General features: G+C 42.1%; 1 protein-coding gene across 2 annotated transcripts in view; it reads left to right on the top strand.

Annotated features, from left to right (window-relative positions):
- The window catches only part of FAR2 (fatty acyl-CoA reductase 2), a 357779-nt gene that overhangs the window by 285300 nt on the left and 53006 nt on the right, over positions 1-19473 (top strand). For both annotated transcript variants that reach the window (XM_069228182.1, XM_069228183.1), the window contains exons 7-8: positions 1197-1315; positions 15184-15251. In XM_069228182.1, the coding sequence (XP_069084283.1) occupies positions 1197-1315; positions 15184-15251 (187 nt within the window). The remainder of the gene's footprint in view (positions 1-1196; positions 1316-15183; positions 15252-19473) is intronic.

A 19473-nucleotide genomic window follows, 5' to 3' on the forward strand; every position in this document is an offset into this window, starting at 1 on the left:
ATACACACTTCCTGGTGTCTAGCAATTCTGCCCCAGAGAGAATCTTGGCCCACAAATCAAACATTGTAGCCTTTGTAAACACATCTGTGAAACTCTAAATGAAATCTTTTTTTCTAGGAATGCAAAGGGGGAAATATAATGAACAGAAATAAAACTTTGTTATTGCCATTGTGAAAGGGATTGGTGCAAATCCGTTTGTGATATGCGCCTCGTTCTGGTGGTGAAATCCCAGTAAGTCTAGAGACCATATCGGGGGGTACTAGCTCGAAGTTGGGTGATAGTATAAAAACAGCAGGACCATTTTCTGTGCTAAACAGCAATTGTGACAAAATATCAACAGTTTACAAGAAAACAACGCAAGGTAGGAAAAGTGGGAATTATAAGAAACAAGAAGTAAACCAGTAATCGTGATTAGGCTTAATTACTAAATGCTTCAGACACCCCCAAAAGTGTGGTAGCGCTGTGAAAACCGGCTTAGTCCGAGGCTTTCTCCCTGTCTTCTTTTTAGTTATATTTATTGTAGGAAAGAAATTGATGTGCATGTACCCCGCTATTGTAACAGTGACAACTGTAGAATGATGAAGGCATTTAGATATTTATGGTCCATAAGTAAGTTAAACAATATTAAAGATGTTAATGTCTTTGCAAAAACCCGGATGTAATTCACTCCCAGTTTTGTGAAAGTGCATTAAAGACTCTTATCAAGCGAAAGTGACTGTCTGGGTAAAAACACCAGGGCCTATATACACTGATGGCATAATTAATCAATATTGACCCAGAAAGACTAATGGAATGGGCAAGATGGATGCGCAGCTGAGCACTGCATATTTTGTGCATTCTTAGCTGAATGTCAAGGACTCCAGATGTGGAAGGAATGCTAATGTCTCCTGATGAGCACCCAGTCTAAGGCACGGCATATATTTAGATCTGGAGTACCTACAGCAATGAAAGTATTGTGTTGTCGTAGGAATTTGGGGAATGCCTTTCTTTGGTTCCGGCTTTAGTTGCTACTGGCGTGTGGAAAGTATTCTCTGTGGTCTGTTTTACCTTCTGCATCATCGGTTTGTATCGAGTGTTTCTAAAATCCGATCGACGGCCTCAGCTTTCCACTTTACATTCAGCATTTAAATGATATATTTGTAGTACGAATCGTGACCTGGGCGGAAAAGCTGCTAAACCTCTGTCTTGCTTTGCAGGCCGGTAAAGGGATCCTGCGCACCATGAAGGCCTCGAACAACGCAGTAGCCGACCTCATACCCGTGGACGTGGTGGTGAATCTCACGCTGGCAGCAGGCTGGCACACAGCGGTGCACAGGTACCGAAGGGCGGGTTCTGCCAGCCCCATTCCATCTTCTTAATGTGGCTGTCGGTGCCCTGTAGTCTCCGGATCTGTCTCACCTTCTGCTATTTCAGTACAAGACAAAGCCAGCTCTGTTGTTGCTTTCTTGGCAACGTTTCAAGCAAGAATGGCCAAGTAGCCAGTGCCTATTGCCAGACTTGTAGTGACTGTGCATATTATCAAACACTGTCGTTTTTTCAGTTTGTCCTAATGAATGCCTCTGCAGAGTTATTGCAATCAAACCTTGAAACGGCAGGGGGCGCAGCACAGTGACTATACTACTTTGTGACTGTCTGAGAGTCTGGTAATGCGTCATGGTTAAGTGAAGGAGTTTAATTTGTGTGCTGTGATAAAGTGACTTCTCACATTTTCCTTGGTGGGACTATTGAGAAGAAATTTGTCCACACGGAAGCCATGGGGTATTTTTTTTAATAAAACTCCTATAGTTATTTAAATATTCTTGTAATAGATTGCATGTATGCATGCTGTCTGCAGCGAAACATAAACAAAGGCTAAGGGAAAGGATGATAAATCAAAGTAGTTAAAAAGCTGTGAAAAAGTGGATGCAGCAAACTTGCTTTGTGTTCTCTTTTGTTGTAAAAGTCTGGCAAAACACATTTGATTCCTTTGAAAGCAGGAACAATAACATTGCCAGCCTCGTAAACAATACATCTCATTTCTGTGCAGAAGAATAATGTTCTAAAGCTGAAAGCGCGCCGTTTTTGATCATTTAGCACATCAAAAACAGCAGAGAGTACTTAAAGTCTATTTAACAAGACAACCGTAACAGCAAATCAACAGAGGAAACATTAAACCGTTTGAAAGCAGTAAAACAAAAACAAGTAAAATTGTCAGTGTCTTATAGTGCAAATTGATGTTTTTTAATTTTCCACCCATCTGTTCATTTCTTTATGGGTGCAGCAGACAGGATGCTCATTTTATGTGTGACACCTTCAAACTTTTCTGGGTTTTTAACCCTCACAACCTTCGACTCTGGGATTAAATAGCCTTTTCTTTTTTTTCTTTAGCTCTGAATTGAATTGAATAAACTTTATTTGTATTATAAATATATAATCATAAAAGAATAACACCAGCATAACATAAACATCAAACCATAAAAGGCAGAGTAAAAACATGAGTACGATTCATACAAATACATAAAAAATCCGCAACAATGATTTTAGAGTTCATGACAGGTAAAGCATTTTTTAAACATGAGCAGACCGAAACGGACACTGGTCCTCGTTGCCCAACAACTGCAGATAAAAACGCTGGTCTGTACTGATAAAACCCCCTTGCCTTGAGAATGGGCAACAGATGCCTATGTCGGGGGAGATCATACTACTCACAAAAGTGAAGGGCACGACAATCACAAGGGCATACCTTGATATGAGGTGGTGGATACTGCCCAGGTGGACAAACAAAGACATGTACGGATAGAGCCAGATGAAAACTCCTAAGGAACGACCTCTCCCAGGTCTGTCTAACCCAGATGAGAGACGGTTCTGGGCCACACAGTTTTGAAACGCAGGAGGGCCGACAGGTTTGTCCTGCCCGAGATCATTTTTTCTCTCCTTTCCCTGACATGAGAAAAAAAAAGATTCTTAACACTTTTACTTCCTCTTTAGTGAGCAGACGCGGGGTATGAAACAATTCAGGCAAGCTCAGGGTCTCAGCCACCCTCTTCACATGCCAAAGTCACGGAATTTTAAGGCCATTGTCTCAAACCAAGCAGTTTTCAATCACGTCCCTGTGTTATGAGGTAAACACACCACACAGTAGCCCACAGGAGCAGTGGGACAACAGTGGCATAGTCTTCGGCACAATCCAGACCCAACCCTTCATGCACAGAATGGGCAGCGGCCGTAGGACCGAAACCTAGCAGCCTCCTACAAAAACGATTTTCCTTCCGATAAATTCCCGCACAGTCTCTATACCCCCATATTGCAGCCCATACAGCAACACAGACCGGCACTTCATTTAAAAAACTTGTAGGCTCAATTGGTTTACTACTCACCGTAGAAGAAAATTTTAAAAGAGAGCCACAGGCTTGGTTGAACCGTGAACATCGATTCTCAAAGCAGGGAGCCCAGGTGTTAAGATGGTCAAAAGTTACCCCTAAGTAGGGAAAGGCTGCCACCCTCGCTATGGACTTCCATTTAATGCTAATAGGCCTTAGCTTGACAGAGCGCTTCCCACTAGCAAACAGTGGGTTTTTCCAATGTTCGTATCTAGGTCCAGATTGTCCATGAACTCCACAAATAGATCTACCAAGCGCTTGAGCCTATACGGAGTGCAGGAAAGGAGGACAGCTTCGTCAGCATATAATATGTATGGTACAGTAGACATTTTAACCCTAATTATGTCCCTCCAGTTCTCTACCATAAAAAGCATTGTCTGTTAATATAAAGGAGATACAAAATGGGAGCCAGTATACTTCCCTGCCGAATCGCCCTAGGGATACTCAAAGAATCTGAGCATTCCCCACCCTGCCCATATCTGACAAGCACATTAACATCACTGTAGAGGGCCCACAGAAAATCCACTAGAGGCTGTGGCAGACCAAGGCGACCAGTGTAGCCCATAGTATGGCCATAGCCCTTGGCCCGGTCAAAAGCACAACTCAGTTCCATGAATGCCAAATAAAGCATACCCTTCTTGGCAACCACATATTTACCAATTAAAAGGTTGAGGTTCAAGCATTGCTCCATCGCACCTCTCCCTTACCTGAACCCATACTGAACATAGGATGGTGTGGTCTCCACCCAATCCTCTAAGCATTGCAGAATATTAATTAGAAAAAGAATGGAGCACACAGGGCATCAATTAATATATCAAACAAATTGCAACATTTTTGACCCAATAAATATATAAAAATGACAAATAATATGTACCTATCAAGGTGATATCAATATAGTGAATATTATAGGATATATATAGAAAATATTACGAATAGAAAGGAGAACAGTGTCACAATTGACAATCAAAATATTCAGTGGTACATGACCTATTTGTAAATCAAATGTAATCACCAACAAAAAATTTTGTCACATCAACCAATAAGTACTGAATCCCCTCTTTGGAGAAAAAATATATACAGATCTCATATAGTAGTGAGATGAGCAAAAGATGTCCATTCCAAAGAAATAACTGAAAGATGATGTCTTCATCCAGTTTGAGGAAGGAAGCTGAGATTCATCCGTATTCAGCCCCAAATTGAAAAGGAATAATAGAGTTCATCCGTATTCAGCCAATAATAAAGTTCATCTGTATTCAGCCGACACGTGTTTCGTCCACTATGGGACTTTATCAAGGCTGATTAAAGAAAGACAAATCAATTTGATTTACTACTTAGTCCTAATGTCATTTAAACTTTATTATTGGCTGAATGTTGTTGGTGATTACATTTGATTTACAAATAGGTCATGTACCACTGAATATTTTGATTGTCAATTGTGACACTGTTCTCCTTTCTATTCGTAATATTTTCTATATTTTTCTACGTTCACATTAAATCTTACATTTATGATATATTCAATCATTCAATTATGAGTCTCATTGACAATCTGTCAAATTGATTAGTCACTATATTGATATCACCTTGATAGGTACATATTATTTGTCATTTTTATATATTTATTGGGTCAAAAATGTTGCAATTTGTTTGATATATTAATTGATGCCCTGTGTGCTCCATTCTTTTTCTAATTAATATTAACTTGTTGGCACAGGTTTTTCCTGTACCTATACACACGTTTGACAACGGACGTGTTTAGAATGTTTGAGCACCACAACCATACTCTCAAATATAGGAATGTGCGGTAGTCGTTTGGTTTTGTTCTGTTGTCAACTTACTTAATAAGCATTGCAGAATAACCTGCTGGGTCCTGTCTACTACCCTTTTTAAAAATAGGGCCTATTACTACTATCCTTCAATAGCTAGAGAGATGGCATTAAAGATGTTAGTTAAAATCGGACCCCAAAGTATGGTGTCCGCCTTATAAAGGTCCATAGGGACACCATCAGACCCAGGTGCCTTGTTGGAGGCACTAGCCAAAATAGCTACGCGGAATCCCTCTAGCTCAATCAAAATGCTGGGGGCATGCTCAGAAGCTGTGGCAGGAGCGGGCAAGTCGCTATTCTTCTCCAGAGCATATAACTTGGTAAAATGGGCCACCCACCGTACAGGGGTGATGGAGGAGCCAATATCATCATTGGGGCATAGAGTGACCTGTTTGCTGTTAACAACCTCCCAAAGCCGTAAGGGTCCCTATTATGGCAAGTAAAGAAAAGGTGCTGCCATTGTTCCTCTTTCGAAGACAACTTGAAAGCTATAATGACTTGCTTATAGGTGGCTCTAGCCAACGTATTGGCCTTCACATCTCTGGGGATGACTTTGAGGGCATCGTGAAGTTATAAGTGGCTCTACAGTTTGTATCAAACCAACCTTTCTTGGGAGGTCTGCCAGGACCAGACAACTCCAACATAATAGAATTCACTGAAACAATCAGCACCCATGAGGCCACTAGAATTCCATTGGCAGAGGTTCCAGGGATCAATAGGGTCTCGGTAATCAATTGAAAGTTGGAAGTGACCGTGGCCTCCAGCTGGGCAGAGATGGAAATGTAGTGCCACTTGATTCTACAGCCCTGGTCTTTGGTAGACAGGTCCTTCAGAACTGGCAAAGAGTATGCCCTAGCCCCCCCGCAATAGCCAATCTGACCTCAGTAGGGTTATGATAACTGAAGCTAGTTTCATGGACCAAGCCAAGACTAAGTTTGTTTTCAAGGGACCTAGAAAGGAAAACAAACTCAATGACTGACCCTCTGCCCCACCCAGTAAAGGTTGGTCATTGGCCAACAGAGTCCACCCCCTCGCGGGCACTGTACAGGCCAAGTGTCCCATCCTCACGTAACAGCTCTTTTGCATCATATGACCAAGAACAAAGTGAGGTGTCTTTAAGCAAAAACGGATTTGGCCTAATGCAGTTGAGGCCCATCTTGACAATAAAATCTCCTCCAGCAGCACATTAAAAGATTTACATTTAGAGAGGGGCCTTGCCTCAAGGACTGATAAGGCACTGAAAAGGGCATTGATCTGGCAGCTTAACTCTTTAGCTTTAAACTGTGGGCCTAAACATCTAATCATGTAATCTGCCGTTGCGTATGGACATAGGATTATCTGAAGGGTCACATAGCAGGGGGTTTTATGTAGCTATATAGTTGTGCTAGGCTGAATGTTGTCATGTATGTGTGCATATACATATGCTTTTGTGCATGCATGCGTTCCTCTGTGTGTATTGCTGTGTGCCCGGGACCTTGTATGTGTATAAGTCTGGTTGTTATGGGCTTCATATTTGGAAGCTTGTAACTGCCCTTCCATCGTACGTGGTGGGCCTCTGTGCGCGCCCTACATGAAAGCCTATTGGCATCATCCATGATTATTAGTTTTAAGGTTGTGGTCTCTGATTAACTAAAGTTGTAGGGTTGCGGTGGAAAATAACAATACTCTCACCTCTTCAATTGCACATACACTTGTCGGAAATACATCAATGAACAGGCTCGTTTAGTCTAAAATTGCAACCTGTCATTGCTGACTACTTTGTCTTGTCATTTCTACATGCATTAGCGCTTTTGTTATGGCAGCTCTCTACCTCTGTAAGGCGAAAATCAATGAGTGTCAAAAGACGATTTTGTTGTGCAAAAACAAGGGGTAAGGGCCTGCGTCTGGTAAGTGAAGAGAATTGTACGCCAAGCGGCAAGCATCTTTACTGCCCGTTGCCAATGGGCGGGCGTCATCCAGGCCTTGGTCTGATGGAGAGGAATGCTGTTAGGTCCACAAGTGCCTCTGTGTGTGTTTGTATATTTCTCATTCTTGCTAAAGTGCCTCAATGAAAAAGAAAATAGTACTGTGCCCTAAATCTGCACTACGGCTTGTTTTCATCATCATTCCACACAATCTCTGTTATTTTCCAGGCCGCATCACTAAAACCAGATTATCCAGTCATTGCCACTATTTCCTATGCAATGCAGAGGGACACATCCATGTGTGGAAGGGCTCAAAAAGTGCAAGCATTGGCAAAGCAATAGGTCTCTCCTGTGGGACCTTTTGGCTTCGCCAGTGATTTTTAGCCGTGCTGTACAGCATCCCTGATGCTCTGCAGCATGGCTAAAGTCAATTAAAATAAGGGGCATATATAAGCGCCCCCAGAACCACCGTAGCATCACTTTTTGTGATGCTCTAGTGGTGCTTTGGCCTGCGCCATAATTACAGGGGTGAGTTAAGCCTCTTTTTGTGCTTAACGCCACCTTGTAAATACAGCCACTTCACGTGCAGCACTTTGCGTGGAAGGGGCGTGCAATGGGTGTTGCTGTGGGTGTGCCACGGCAATACCCATTGCGTTTTGATGCTGCCTCAGATTTACATGTTTTCGTAAACCTGAGGCAGTGCCAAAATCTAATGCCACCCCAGGGTTGGCATTGGAGTGGCACAACGAGGGCAAATGCTTTCATTCCTCCTCGTTTTTTGCTCTTTCTATGTGTTCTGCATTTGTTATGCTTGCAACAAAATATTTTAAGCTCTTCCAGTTTACTTCCGCCACTGTCTACTGTTCTCTACTGATTACATTTGGTCAAGGGACCAATTAATGGTCTTATGTTTAATTTATAAAATGTATATTTACCTATGAGATATGGTTTCCGTTATCAACAAATCCCTCAACCTAAGGGCTGATGCAGATATAATTAAGCAATCCACTTTTACGAATTATAAGCATCAGTTGTCTATTTAGATTTCAGTCATGTTTAAGTAATATTTACTGAAGCTGGTGCTGGCTGACAGATATACAGGTAGTGGCGTGGCTTGTGAACTGTTCTGAGATATCACCCTTTGTGGGTTGCTGTTCCAGTCTCCTAGAATGCCACCATGGCACAATGCCCTGAGAATGTATGGCAACACAGAGCAACCACGCGTCCGGGAGATGGCGTGTCTACATCAATACATAGGCCCAAATTTAAGAAAAGTGGCACTGCATCCAATGTACTGCCAATTTTCTTGCGCCCCTTAGCGCCCCCTACTGTCCCCATGTGTGCGCTGTATTAAACAAAACAACAAAATGTTTACACTATTGATGTTTTGTACAGGATTAGTGCCACAATTATGGCTCCAATCCTGCAGAGTGCATAGGGACCCATTCAAAACAATGGTATGCCTCCTTTTAACGTCTGCTTTTGTACAGGTGTTAAAATTAGCTGCTAAAAATGGTGCAGTGAAATTTCTTAGATTCCACAGCACTATTTTTGCGGTCCCTCTAAAGGGGGAATGCCCCCCTTGCATACATCAATCAGGCATAATGTGACATTAGGGGTTGCATGCGTTGCACTACTTTTTAAATAGGGCCCAGCAAATTTGGCCTCGTTGGGCCACATTAGCGTCATAAAAAATGACTCTAATGTGGCCCAAGGAGGCGCTAGGCCCTCTTAAATCATGGCCATTGTTTCTACATTGCAACAGCAGAGTGAGATCCTTGACATACACTCAGAATAAAATTCAGCCTATTAAACAAAGCTCTGACATCTTGAGTAAGGACTGTGATGTGTAAATAGTGTTTGCTCGCAATACCCACTGAGATCCAGCATAATATTTTAATGTGGTTCATCCACTATTATCAACTGGTTGTGAGAAAGTAAAATCATTTCTTGACAGTCAGGGTCTTCTGATTCTAGTTAGTCAGTGGGAACCACTTTCAGGCTTGTTTGACTGTTGCAAAGGAAAAAGCTTATACATAATTTTGGAACCAAAATGTTATCCAGCTCCTTCTATTCAAGTGTAATAAACGTCCCTGGCATAGCTGGGCAGAGGATGGACTGTTTGACATGATTTTGAGAAGATTCTTGGACCTACACGTGGACCGTGCTCCTGCATGTCCAAATCTGGACATCATATATTGCTTCTAGCTTGAGCCAAAAACAGGAATACAGTCATTCATCAAGACATATTTGCCCTCTGCTCTGAATCCACGGTAAGAAGATGGAAGCTCCAGGGAGCTTAAGAAAATGGTGATAAAGAAGCTCTATTATAGTTGGTGTTCCTTTCCTCAGGCAGGCGTTTATCATCACATCATGAACAGAAGCCTATATGCATTCTTCTGATATTTGTTGGGACTTTTGTCCAGATGCCATTTTGGGGCATCTTTAATGTTCTGTAATGAGTGAGCAAAAAGAGAAACCTCAAGACAGAAAAAAAACTTACTTGGAAGTTTTTAAACGAGCTCTGCAGACTCCTTCCCCCTTCCCTATTGCTGCTTTCTACACGAAAACATATAGAGCACATCTTCGACCACCCTCCGAGTGTGGCCACAAGCATTTTATACATGAGTATTCCAAGATACTAATCTCTTCCATATGTGCCCTTGGAAGAACAGAAATCTAAACCTTTAACTAGACTGTTCTAGCTCCGAAATTTACCAGGAGGGCTCTTCCCCCCACTCTAGTATAGCTGAGACAACTACATTGCCACTTCTCCTGTCACTCATTCCCCGCACTTCTAGAACTGCGCTGTCTGACTCATCTGAAGACTCCAACTCTGACATGTTGCAATAAGAGGGACAAACATTGCACAGCCAATAGGCTTTGACTTTATGAGGTGAGTGCCAACCTATTCTTTTAACAATGCTTGTTTACACTGGCTGTCTTGTGAACTTTATTTTTAATTTAGTGTTCTAAAACGGGAATTGGCAATGCTGCAATGGTAAATTAAAAATGATAAAGTGGAGACTGGTGAATCACAGTATATGTGCACTAATATGCACGCATGGAGGCCATCTTGAAATGGTCAAAAACATCCTCTGGGCTGATGTAAGATTGACAATTTTAAGAGAGGCTGGTTCAAAAGAGCCAATGTTCAGTAGGGGTGCTCCAAGCCGACTTTATATCCATTGTAATCAGCAGCTGTTCTGTCAAGCTAGACCTGGAAATGATGAGGATGTAATCCAGATAACCCTAAACACAGTTGCGGCTCGTGTGAAGAAGAAAGGGCGGGGCTGTGCATCCAATGCAGGGCCACTTTTCTTGCGCCCCTTAGCACCCCCTACCGCCACCATGTGTGCACTGTATTTAATATCATCATACTATGGCGCAGGGTAGGGGCAATAGCATCAACATTTTTTACGCGATTGATGTACTGTGCAGGATTTTGCCCCAAAATGTTGGCGCCAATCCTCCAGAGTACATAGGGGCCTATTCAAAACATCGGTGTGACCCCTCTTATTGGCTGCTCTGTGCAGGCGTTAAAAATAGCTGCTAAAAATGGCGCAGTGGAATCTCTTAGATTCCGCTGTTCCATTTTGCGGTCCCCCTAATGGGGGAACGCCCCCCTTGCATACATTATGCTTGACACAGGCAAGGGGTTACAAAATGCATTGTGCCACTTTGTAAATATGGTGCAGCGAATTTGGCCTCGTTGGGCCACATTAGCGTCATAGAAAATGACACTACTGTGGTGCAAGGAGGCACTAGGCCCTCTTAAATCTGGGTCTTAATAGTCCCTGGAAAGTGAATGATACAACAATAGTGCAATGGGTGCATAGATATATATGTAGGACTCGGATAATACTAGACCTAAGCTCATACCTTTGCCCCAGATTTGTACTGGTTCCCCGTGGAGCGACATAAACAAAGATTAGTTTGCAAACGGAAATCAAGACAGTGTCCTTAATTGCATCTAGGTACCTTCTTTATTTCAATAATAATTCATCAAAAGAAGAAAGGAAGAAAAGAGTTATTTCTCCAGGATCACCCAGTTGTGTCAAATGGGAAGCCTGATTCGATCTCCAGTTTCCGCACGTACACAAAGAATCAAAGCAGAATTGGTCAAAAGAATAAAAAAAAAACAGTAGACATCTCAGTAATACACTGACAGTGCAAACACACTATAAGTCAAAGACCAAAGATGCTATGACTAAAGAAGAAGAGGGAAAAATGTGGCGAGCAGTTACTACAAGACAACAGAAAGGACAACAAAAAAATAACGGTGGGCTATATAAGTGTTATATAATTGGCAATGTGGCTTTGTAGGATGTTGGAAATCTGCGGAGAGCTGGGTTGAACTATCAAAGGTGAACTAGGCTGAAAATGACAAGTTCGAGGTTCAGTAGCTGGGGACTGGACTAGTTAGAGCTACAAAGTGTTGGTGATCAGAGGGTTCTGTCCTTTATGGTGCTCTGTCTGTCTTCCTCTTGTGACCAATACATTTCGATGGTCTTCTGTAGAACGACATCATAATAATCAGAATCACAATAATAATCTAAATTATTATTATTATTATTATTCACGACTGCATGCATCCAAAAATCTCTGAAAGAAGGTAGGAAATGGAATGAGCTCACATCCTAGTGTTCTCTGATATATCTCTGGTACATTCATCATCTTCTAGATCATGGGTGTCCAAAGCAGGTTCAAGAGTGCGGAACTTTACCGAAATTTGAAGATAACCACTAACTAAATGAGTTCCATTGCAAGTAATTGTGTGAACACCAGTTTTATGTGGAAATCCAGAAAATCTGCATGGTTTCACCACTCCTGGAATTACTTTGAACACCCCTATATGCTAGGTGGTACACTTGCCCAACCGCGACACTGGATGAACTCTGACTTATGGTCAATGTATGTCATCAAATTCATATTATTGTTCTTCATAGCAGACTGGTATCTAAAACCAAGACTAGCCTAATCCAGAGTTCCCCCTTCCCTCTTGCATGGACATTATCAGAAACCACAAGTGCACGAGAGGCATGTATGAAGGCATAAAATAAACTAGACCCGGGGTAGAAGGTAGGAGTGGAACTGTCATTGAGTGACTGAAAGAGGCTAACACCCTCTTACTCCAAGGGCTCTAAGGATGCTTTTAAATTGATGTCACTTGATGATTTCCCTGTGGGACTTTTATGAAATTGATTAGATGCTCACTCCCCAGAGGATGATTTTAAGTGGATCTCTCGGATAAAATATGCCTAGAAACTGTTAATGCATGCTTTTTTATTATGTTGAGTAACTTGTACTTGTATACTGCACAAATGCTGCTTGGGAGACTTTTTAGAACCTTTGGCTGGTACACACCGTTCATGCCTGTCATTTAAGTGCATTATCCATACCAGGAGGGTGATTGCTTCGGACGTCCAAATACTGATATGAGCAACACGGAATAAAATGTCAGTTCTTGGTCTTTTGCACTGTAGTATTGAGTTCATGAAGGCGTGCATGGGTGGTGTGAATGACAGTAGGAAGTCGGCAGGTTTACCTTGAAAAGTTGGGGTGGAGGTAATGCAGGTGCATTGAGTTATTCTTTGGTTAGTCGTTGGTCAGAGGCCGATACACCACAACTGTCCTTAAGAGTAGGTCACACTGAGGGGCTGTAAGACTCCCCTCTGGGCTGTCCTTCAGTGATTATCAGTGGCTGACAACACCAGGGGCTGCCATCGAATGAAAAAGGGGCTGGATTGAAATTGATTTCTTGTGGGTATTCCGGACTGACTTATCTCAATTGCTTCTATTCTGTGGGTGTCAGAAGTAGAGATCACAGGAAGTGTATGAAAGGAAATGCCGAGGGGCTTCACGGGGGTGTAGTTTCAGGGGGGTGTTTGGGATGTTACAATCCCTAATAAATGTATTTTCGGATAAATAGTTGGGTACGAATGTTTTCAGTTAATATGGTGAAGTGTCTGTCTGATTACACCAGAGATTTTTACATAGACATAAAAAACGCGCGCACACACTCCGTGTCTCAGTTTTGAAAGCCTTCAACATTTTTTGGTTACTTTACAAAATATTGTTTCTCTTACTTAGTGCCCCTACCAATCCGCACTCCTCTCCCTTTCCTCTGCCCCTTAAGACCCTCTCAGGCACCCTTCTTTTTTAAATAATATATTTTAATATTTTATGCCTGCATAATTGTTGGAAAATCTTAAGCTACCGCCCACCTCCCCCCACCTCCCCGTCCACACCGCTAATATTACTGACCAAGCTATCCCCCTGGGGATTCATTCAGAAGCTCTTAATGGCTTAAAGTGTCCATATTTCTTAAGCAAAATATTAGGACACCATGGTGAAATGCCAGTGACCCACCAGCAATATAGCAAACTGACTTCTATCTGGCTACCAACCGAGAAAGATATAGCGATAGGTTCCTCTGTTACAAATATAACAATATAAAAAGTAAATACACAAGACTGGAAGGAATAAACAGCAAAACAGAATTCTTTACTTTTACCATACCACCAGCGTGGTTCAGGATCCTATGGTGATATATGATGATCACATTTAAAATGAAAACTTCATAAGTGTAAACCAAATGGTACTTTGCAAGGGAAGACTTCACTTGATTATCCTGACAAATTTGGACATAACGATAGGTAGCAAAAAATCTAAAGTGCATAGGGATAATGTCGCTGACTGCCCTAAACACATAGAATGTGATCAAATAAACAAAAATATATAGTATAAGGCTAGCCCATGTAATTCATCGCTACATTCAAATAGTTGACTGACGTTTCCTTTCCTTCGATTCCTCCCGAAATTATAAAACACCATGACATCCCAATCTCATAGGCAGAAGTGTACAGGGCCTTTAAAGTGCTGCCAAAAAATAAAGTACTAGGCCTAGCTGTGTTCTCAAATTATTTTATAAAAAAATGTGCAATATTCTACTCTCAAACCCTGACCAAAGATTTAAAAACTTTTGTAGGCCGGAGGAGGTGGAGCGGGGAATCATGGAATCCACCGTATTGTTGAATCTAATAAATAGTCACAGTCTTATGGCTCATATTGGCAATTGCCCTTTTAAATAACAATGTCAGCATTTTTATCAAAATCCTAATAAATTGAACCCAAGGATATATGGCCAAATAGGGACAAACTGTGGCCAGTGCTAGACTGCCTTAGATTTGTTGGCTAAAGGTACTTGTGATGGTATCCAAATGCACTTTCTTTCATTATATGCCAAAAGGTACTTCATGGGTTTAACCGAACCTATCGCCACAAACTCCTCAGTAAATCAATCCTGAGACCTAAAATAATTTCCTTTATCAACACCAACAATATACACTCGTCCACTAAACTAAGATGTCGCTAATCAGTCTACTGTGACGCTCCTTTCATTCTCACCTTGTGGTGGAACCCCTGATTCACCACAGCATGTTGAACCTGGCAATCCCAGATCATACACAAACAAAGGTCACGTGAGATTGGTGCTGTTCACCAATGATTTCCCTTGTTTTGTGACTGATCTTGCTACATTGCTACCCGCTCTACTGACAAGAGTGTGGCCAGAAACTCCACTTCCTATCTACATTTCAAACCCAGTTTAAAGGGAAGATAGAACATTTCTTAATTTCAAGCAAGACATTCCATATTCGTTCAGCATGCTTCCAGAGACACCTATAGATGCCTCTCCTGAGAAGGCAGGAAACATTTTAGAGGGATGTGAGGGAAACAAGGCCCAGAGGTGGGTGGAACTAGTGAATTTGAAGTTTATTTCAGATATTAGCACCTCTTTCAGTAAGGGCAAGGATGTGAAAGAGCGAAATATTATTGTGTGCTTTCTCTATTTTACTACTCTTTGCTCATATTAACTCCCCACCCACCCCACGTTCTGTACTATTTCTAAACAATTAGTTACAAAGTAACCTGCCTAGAACTCTATGCTATTATTATGTTCGTATCAGCTCAAATTAGATTTGGTGCTTGTTACAATTTATGTAGCTGCAATATTTTATCAGGATCTCTTTGTTTCAAACTAAATATATCTAATTTCTGAAATTACTAATACATGTTATCTTTCTTTTTCTGCAGACCAAAAACGGCATTAGTGTACAACTGTACAACTGGTGGTGTTAATCCCTTCTACTGGGGGGAGATAGGTAAGTTTCAGGCACGAGTAGTCTATATGAGTTCATCTGTCTTTTAACTGGTCAAAATGAGTCCACGCCTTAGGCTGGTGAGAACCAGTTGTATGTTAGAGATCTAACTAATATGTGACTGAGAAGAATATTATCCAAAATATTTGCTCCTACAAAATATTTTATTTCAGAACTTTTGGTTTTACTAATTACATGAGCTTTCAGTCAGCTTTCTTTATCCATTGATCCGGTGCTTTGTCATTCACATTTTTCTTCCACCCACTATAGCATACAGCATGGGGCAGACGGTCAGCCCACTTCAGTAACTAGCTAACCTCACTGTGAGTGATGGCATTCTGCTCTTTCACAAGGAGCACATCTGCATACAAAGCATATACGTGCAGAACCAGGAACTACTATAGCAATGTGTGTTTTTGTAGACCAAAAATATATTTTTTGCTTTTAGACAATGTTTTTTTATATTGACAAGTGCCCAGCAGCTCTCCCAGTTATAAACTTTTACAAAAACGATAGCAAAACAGGATAAGCATTGCCAAAGTCAAACGGCTAGCAGCCAACGCCAGACCTATTGGCTTTCCCTAAGCTTGTTTAAATGTTTTAGTACTTCTGGAAAAGATGAATGATAAGTCCCTTCCTCCTCAAGTCCCAATGGAGAAGTTCAGACTGCCTTACAAAGCTGATAGTAGAAACCATTTGAAGAGTTGTTTTAGATGTCTTCTCCTGGATGAATTATTTACTTATTGTGTGAAGATTTTTTGTGAACATGCCGTAATTCCTGTGAATACTACAATTACTATCCATAGATTGCAAAGTGTTCTTCATGTGCGTTTTCACGTTAATATCAGGATATGTTGAAAACACAAACGATTACCACATTCATCCAGCTTCAAAGTCAAAATGAAGATGTTTAAAAACTGCAGCTCATAACAAATTAGCACATGCATTTTCAGCACCAGCTAGCACTGGTATGAAAATATCACCAGTTTTCCTGGAAAAAAGACACCAGTGTGAAGACATGGGAAAAGCAGAAAACTCTATAACCTCTAAATACACCAGAAATCAGAGTACGTACAAAAACTTTGCATACCCTTGATTTTGTCTCACTATTAGACCAAACCATCATTCCACTATATATACGTCTGTATAAAGGATGTTTGCATTGATGTTCATATATAATGCATTTCTATTATAAACAAAGTGTTTCCTTCTCAAAGACTGCTTTAAGTAGTGTTGGACTGGGCCCTCTCTACAGGGTCACCTGAGATTTTTGCCTTTCCTTGCTGAACCTGTTTTGGTTGACTTTTAGGACTCTGTACACTTTACTCCTGGTAATCAGTGATAAAAAACTTGTGCTGTCCTTTGAAAACATGGTAAAATTGACCTACACCTGATTGGTACATTTAATTTACCTGTAAGTCCCTAGTATATGGTACTACATGTACACAAAGGTGGTCATTACGACGCTGGAGGTCTGCACCGCCACAGCCCTGGTGGTACAGACCACCATATTATGAGCATGCAACAGTCTCTCCGTTGCAGTTGGACTGGCGTGGCCGGCGGAGGGGACCTCCGTGCTGGCAGCATGCCTAATGCCACCGGCCGCATTATGAGGATGAACACCGCCAGGCTTTTCGCGGCAGTGGCCCCGCCACGAAAACTCTGGCGGTAACGCACCCTGTGACAGGAATCTGCATTCCTGCCACCGGCACACACACCTCCACACACTACCTGACTACCACCGCCACTTGTTCACATGCATACATACATCCCCACTCGCCCACACACTACCTGCCACCCACACTCAACTGCATGCATCCATCCAGACACCCCCATGCCCCCCTCTGCATCCAAACACAGACCCACACCACACACATGCACACAACACCCCCCTTTCGGACGGTTCACCTACCTGTCTCGGCGAGATGGTCATCCGTGAGGGGATGGGTTTTGGCGTCTTCCACTACCAGCACCACATTGCAGTTCAGGAAACTGCTGCACTGCATTTCGTATCGTAATACGGTGGGCAGAGTCATGTTGGTGTGGCAGAGCTGGCAGTGGAAACACCTCTATTCCGCTATCAGCCAGGCCGGCGGTGTCAGATTTCTGCCCGTAAACAGGCAGAAATCTGACAGTACTTGTAATGTTGGCGGTTTTCTGGTGCCTGCAACTTTGGCGGTCTGTGAAAATGACCGCCTAGGTCGTAATGAGGGCCAGAGTCTTTAAACTAAATGCTACTAATGGGTTGCAGGACTTATTGTGCCACCTTTCAAAGTAGTACTGCCAAACATGCCTCTAGCCTGCACTGCAGCCTGTAGCACAGTTTAAACTGTAATTTCGACCTGGCAAAATAAATCTTTTGCCAGCCCTAAACCTTCCCTTTAATAATTAAAAGTCACCTCTACGATGCAGGGGTTCATGGCATTTAAAATGTAGAACTTCTGTACTTACGCTTTACATATCCTGGTAGTGAAAAACCCCTGAAGTCATTTTTCCTATTGCAACACATATCTCTGTCTTGACAGTGAAAAACTCCTTAAATCTTTTTTTCACTGGAGCATTGCAATCTGTCCCACAGACAGTAGGTTACCTTATTACACTTAATAATTGCTAAGTTCAGTTTCAAAATAGATAGCAAGATGCATCTTCCCCTCATTTAACTTAATTTAAAACCCTTTTTCATTGTAAAGTGAACTTTAAGTTATTGTTCTGAAAATACCACTTTTAGACAGTTGGCTTTTTCTGTCTCAACTAAACTCACCTTCCTGCCAGTTACCAGAATCATAACTGTAAATGGCTCATATGAGACATGTTGTGTATTCCTTCTAGACATGGGGACACAAGGGGCCTAGGTGTGAAGGGAGTGGGTCATCCTGACAGGATGGCTGAGGGAGGAATTGTGTCCTGCCCTGACTATACTTCACAGGATCTTGTGTGCAGCAGAGACAAAGAAACCTGACAAAGGCTGGCACTAGATATAAATGTGGCATCTTCAGAACCTCTCCTCAGAACACTCCTGGACTTGTGGAAGAGTCAGAAAAAGGACAGCCCTGCTGTCCGAAGAAGCCTTGACCTGCTTGCCTTGAACCCAGGCTTCCCAGTCAGTTGGCTGACCTCCTGTTTGAGCTACGGGGACACAACAAGCTTGCAGAGGCCCTTTTGAAAGTGCCCATCTGATTAGCACCACCTACATCTCCCTGAGACCTGCTGCTGGTCTCTGCTGGTGTGAGTCCTGATCAGTGTGAATTCCTCCTGAACTTCAGATGTAAATCCAGACGTTTTAGGCTCTTCTACATTTGGGCTTTTCGCTGAGAACACTGATGTTCTGTGAAGCCTGCCATTGTAAATCTTCCGTTATGCCTGCTCTTTGCATCAGCTACTACAGTCTGTGCCAGCAGTGGCAGTCCGCATCGACTGCCAAAGCTCCAGCAATGACTGCCTCTTTGCGGCACAGCAGTAACTGTCTGACCTGCTCTTCGCTTGTACGACAACCTCCTTGCAGCCCCATCACTGCAAAAGCTCTACCTGCAGCTCCTCATGTAGACTTGGACTTGGGAAGGTAAACTCTTCAGCTGGATCAACCTGGTCCCTGTATCTGACCCGTGCTCCATCTCAGTCGGCCTGAACTTGTGACTTTGTGTTGGTCCAGAAAACGTAACTTACTCTATTTTTCTCACTTTATTACTGTTTGAGAGCTGCATACGTACTTCACACATTGTTTCTAAGCTATAACTTTTTACCCCCCCCCGTGAGTCACGACTGCTTATCACAATGCCAGATTTTAAGAACATACTTAAAGCTGGATGAGGATTTTCTTAATTGGTTAGATATCATTCCTGCTTTATATAGGCTTTTAAAATCTGATGTGAGATTCCTCCAGTCTCCTTCTAGAAGATGAACTTTAATTTTGGCCACTCTTATCCCAGCAGAAAAGTAGAGAGATGGTTTTCTATGAGCCTGAAGAGGTTTTTGTGGCATGAGGAACATAGCGATGTACCGCGATGCAGACCCACATATCAAAAGCTACACACAGGGTCATACTGGGACAGAAAATAGGCCAGTGCACCAAAATAAAATTCGGCTGCCATTAGCAAATAACCTACAAATAAATTGGCCATGTTTGCAAATTAAGGCCGTTTTGAATTTGCAAGGACACACTGTATAAGTGGTTTGCAAAGTATGAAAGACTGCAGGGATTTGATATGCTGCAAACAATGTTTGTTTT

This window comes from Pleurodeles waltl, chromosome 4_1 (assembly GCF_031143425.1).
Source record: "Pleurodeles waltl isolate 20211129_DDA chromosome 4_1, aPleWal1.hap1.20221129, whole genome shotgun sequence".
Lineage (NCBI taxonomy): Eukaryota > Metazoa > Chordata > Amphibia > Caudata > Salamandridae > Pleurodeles > Pleurodeles waltl.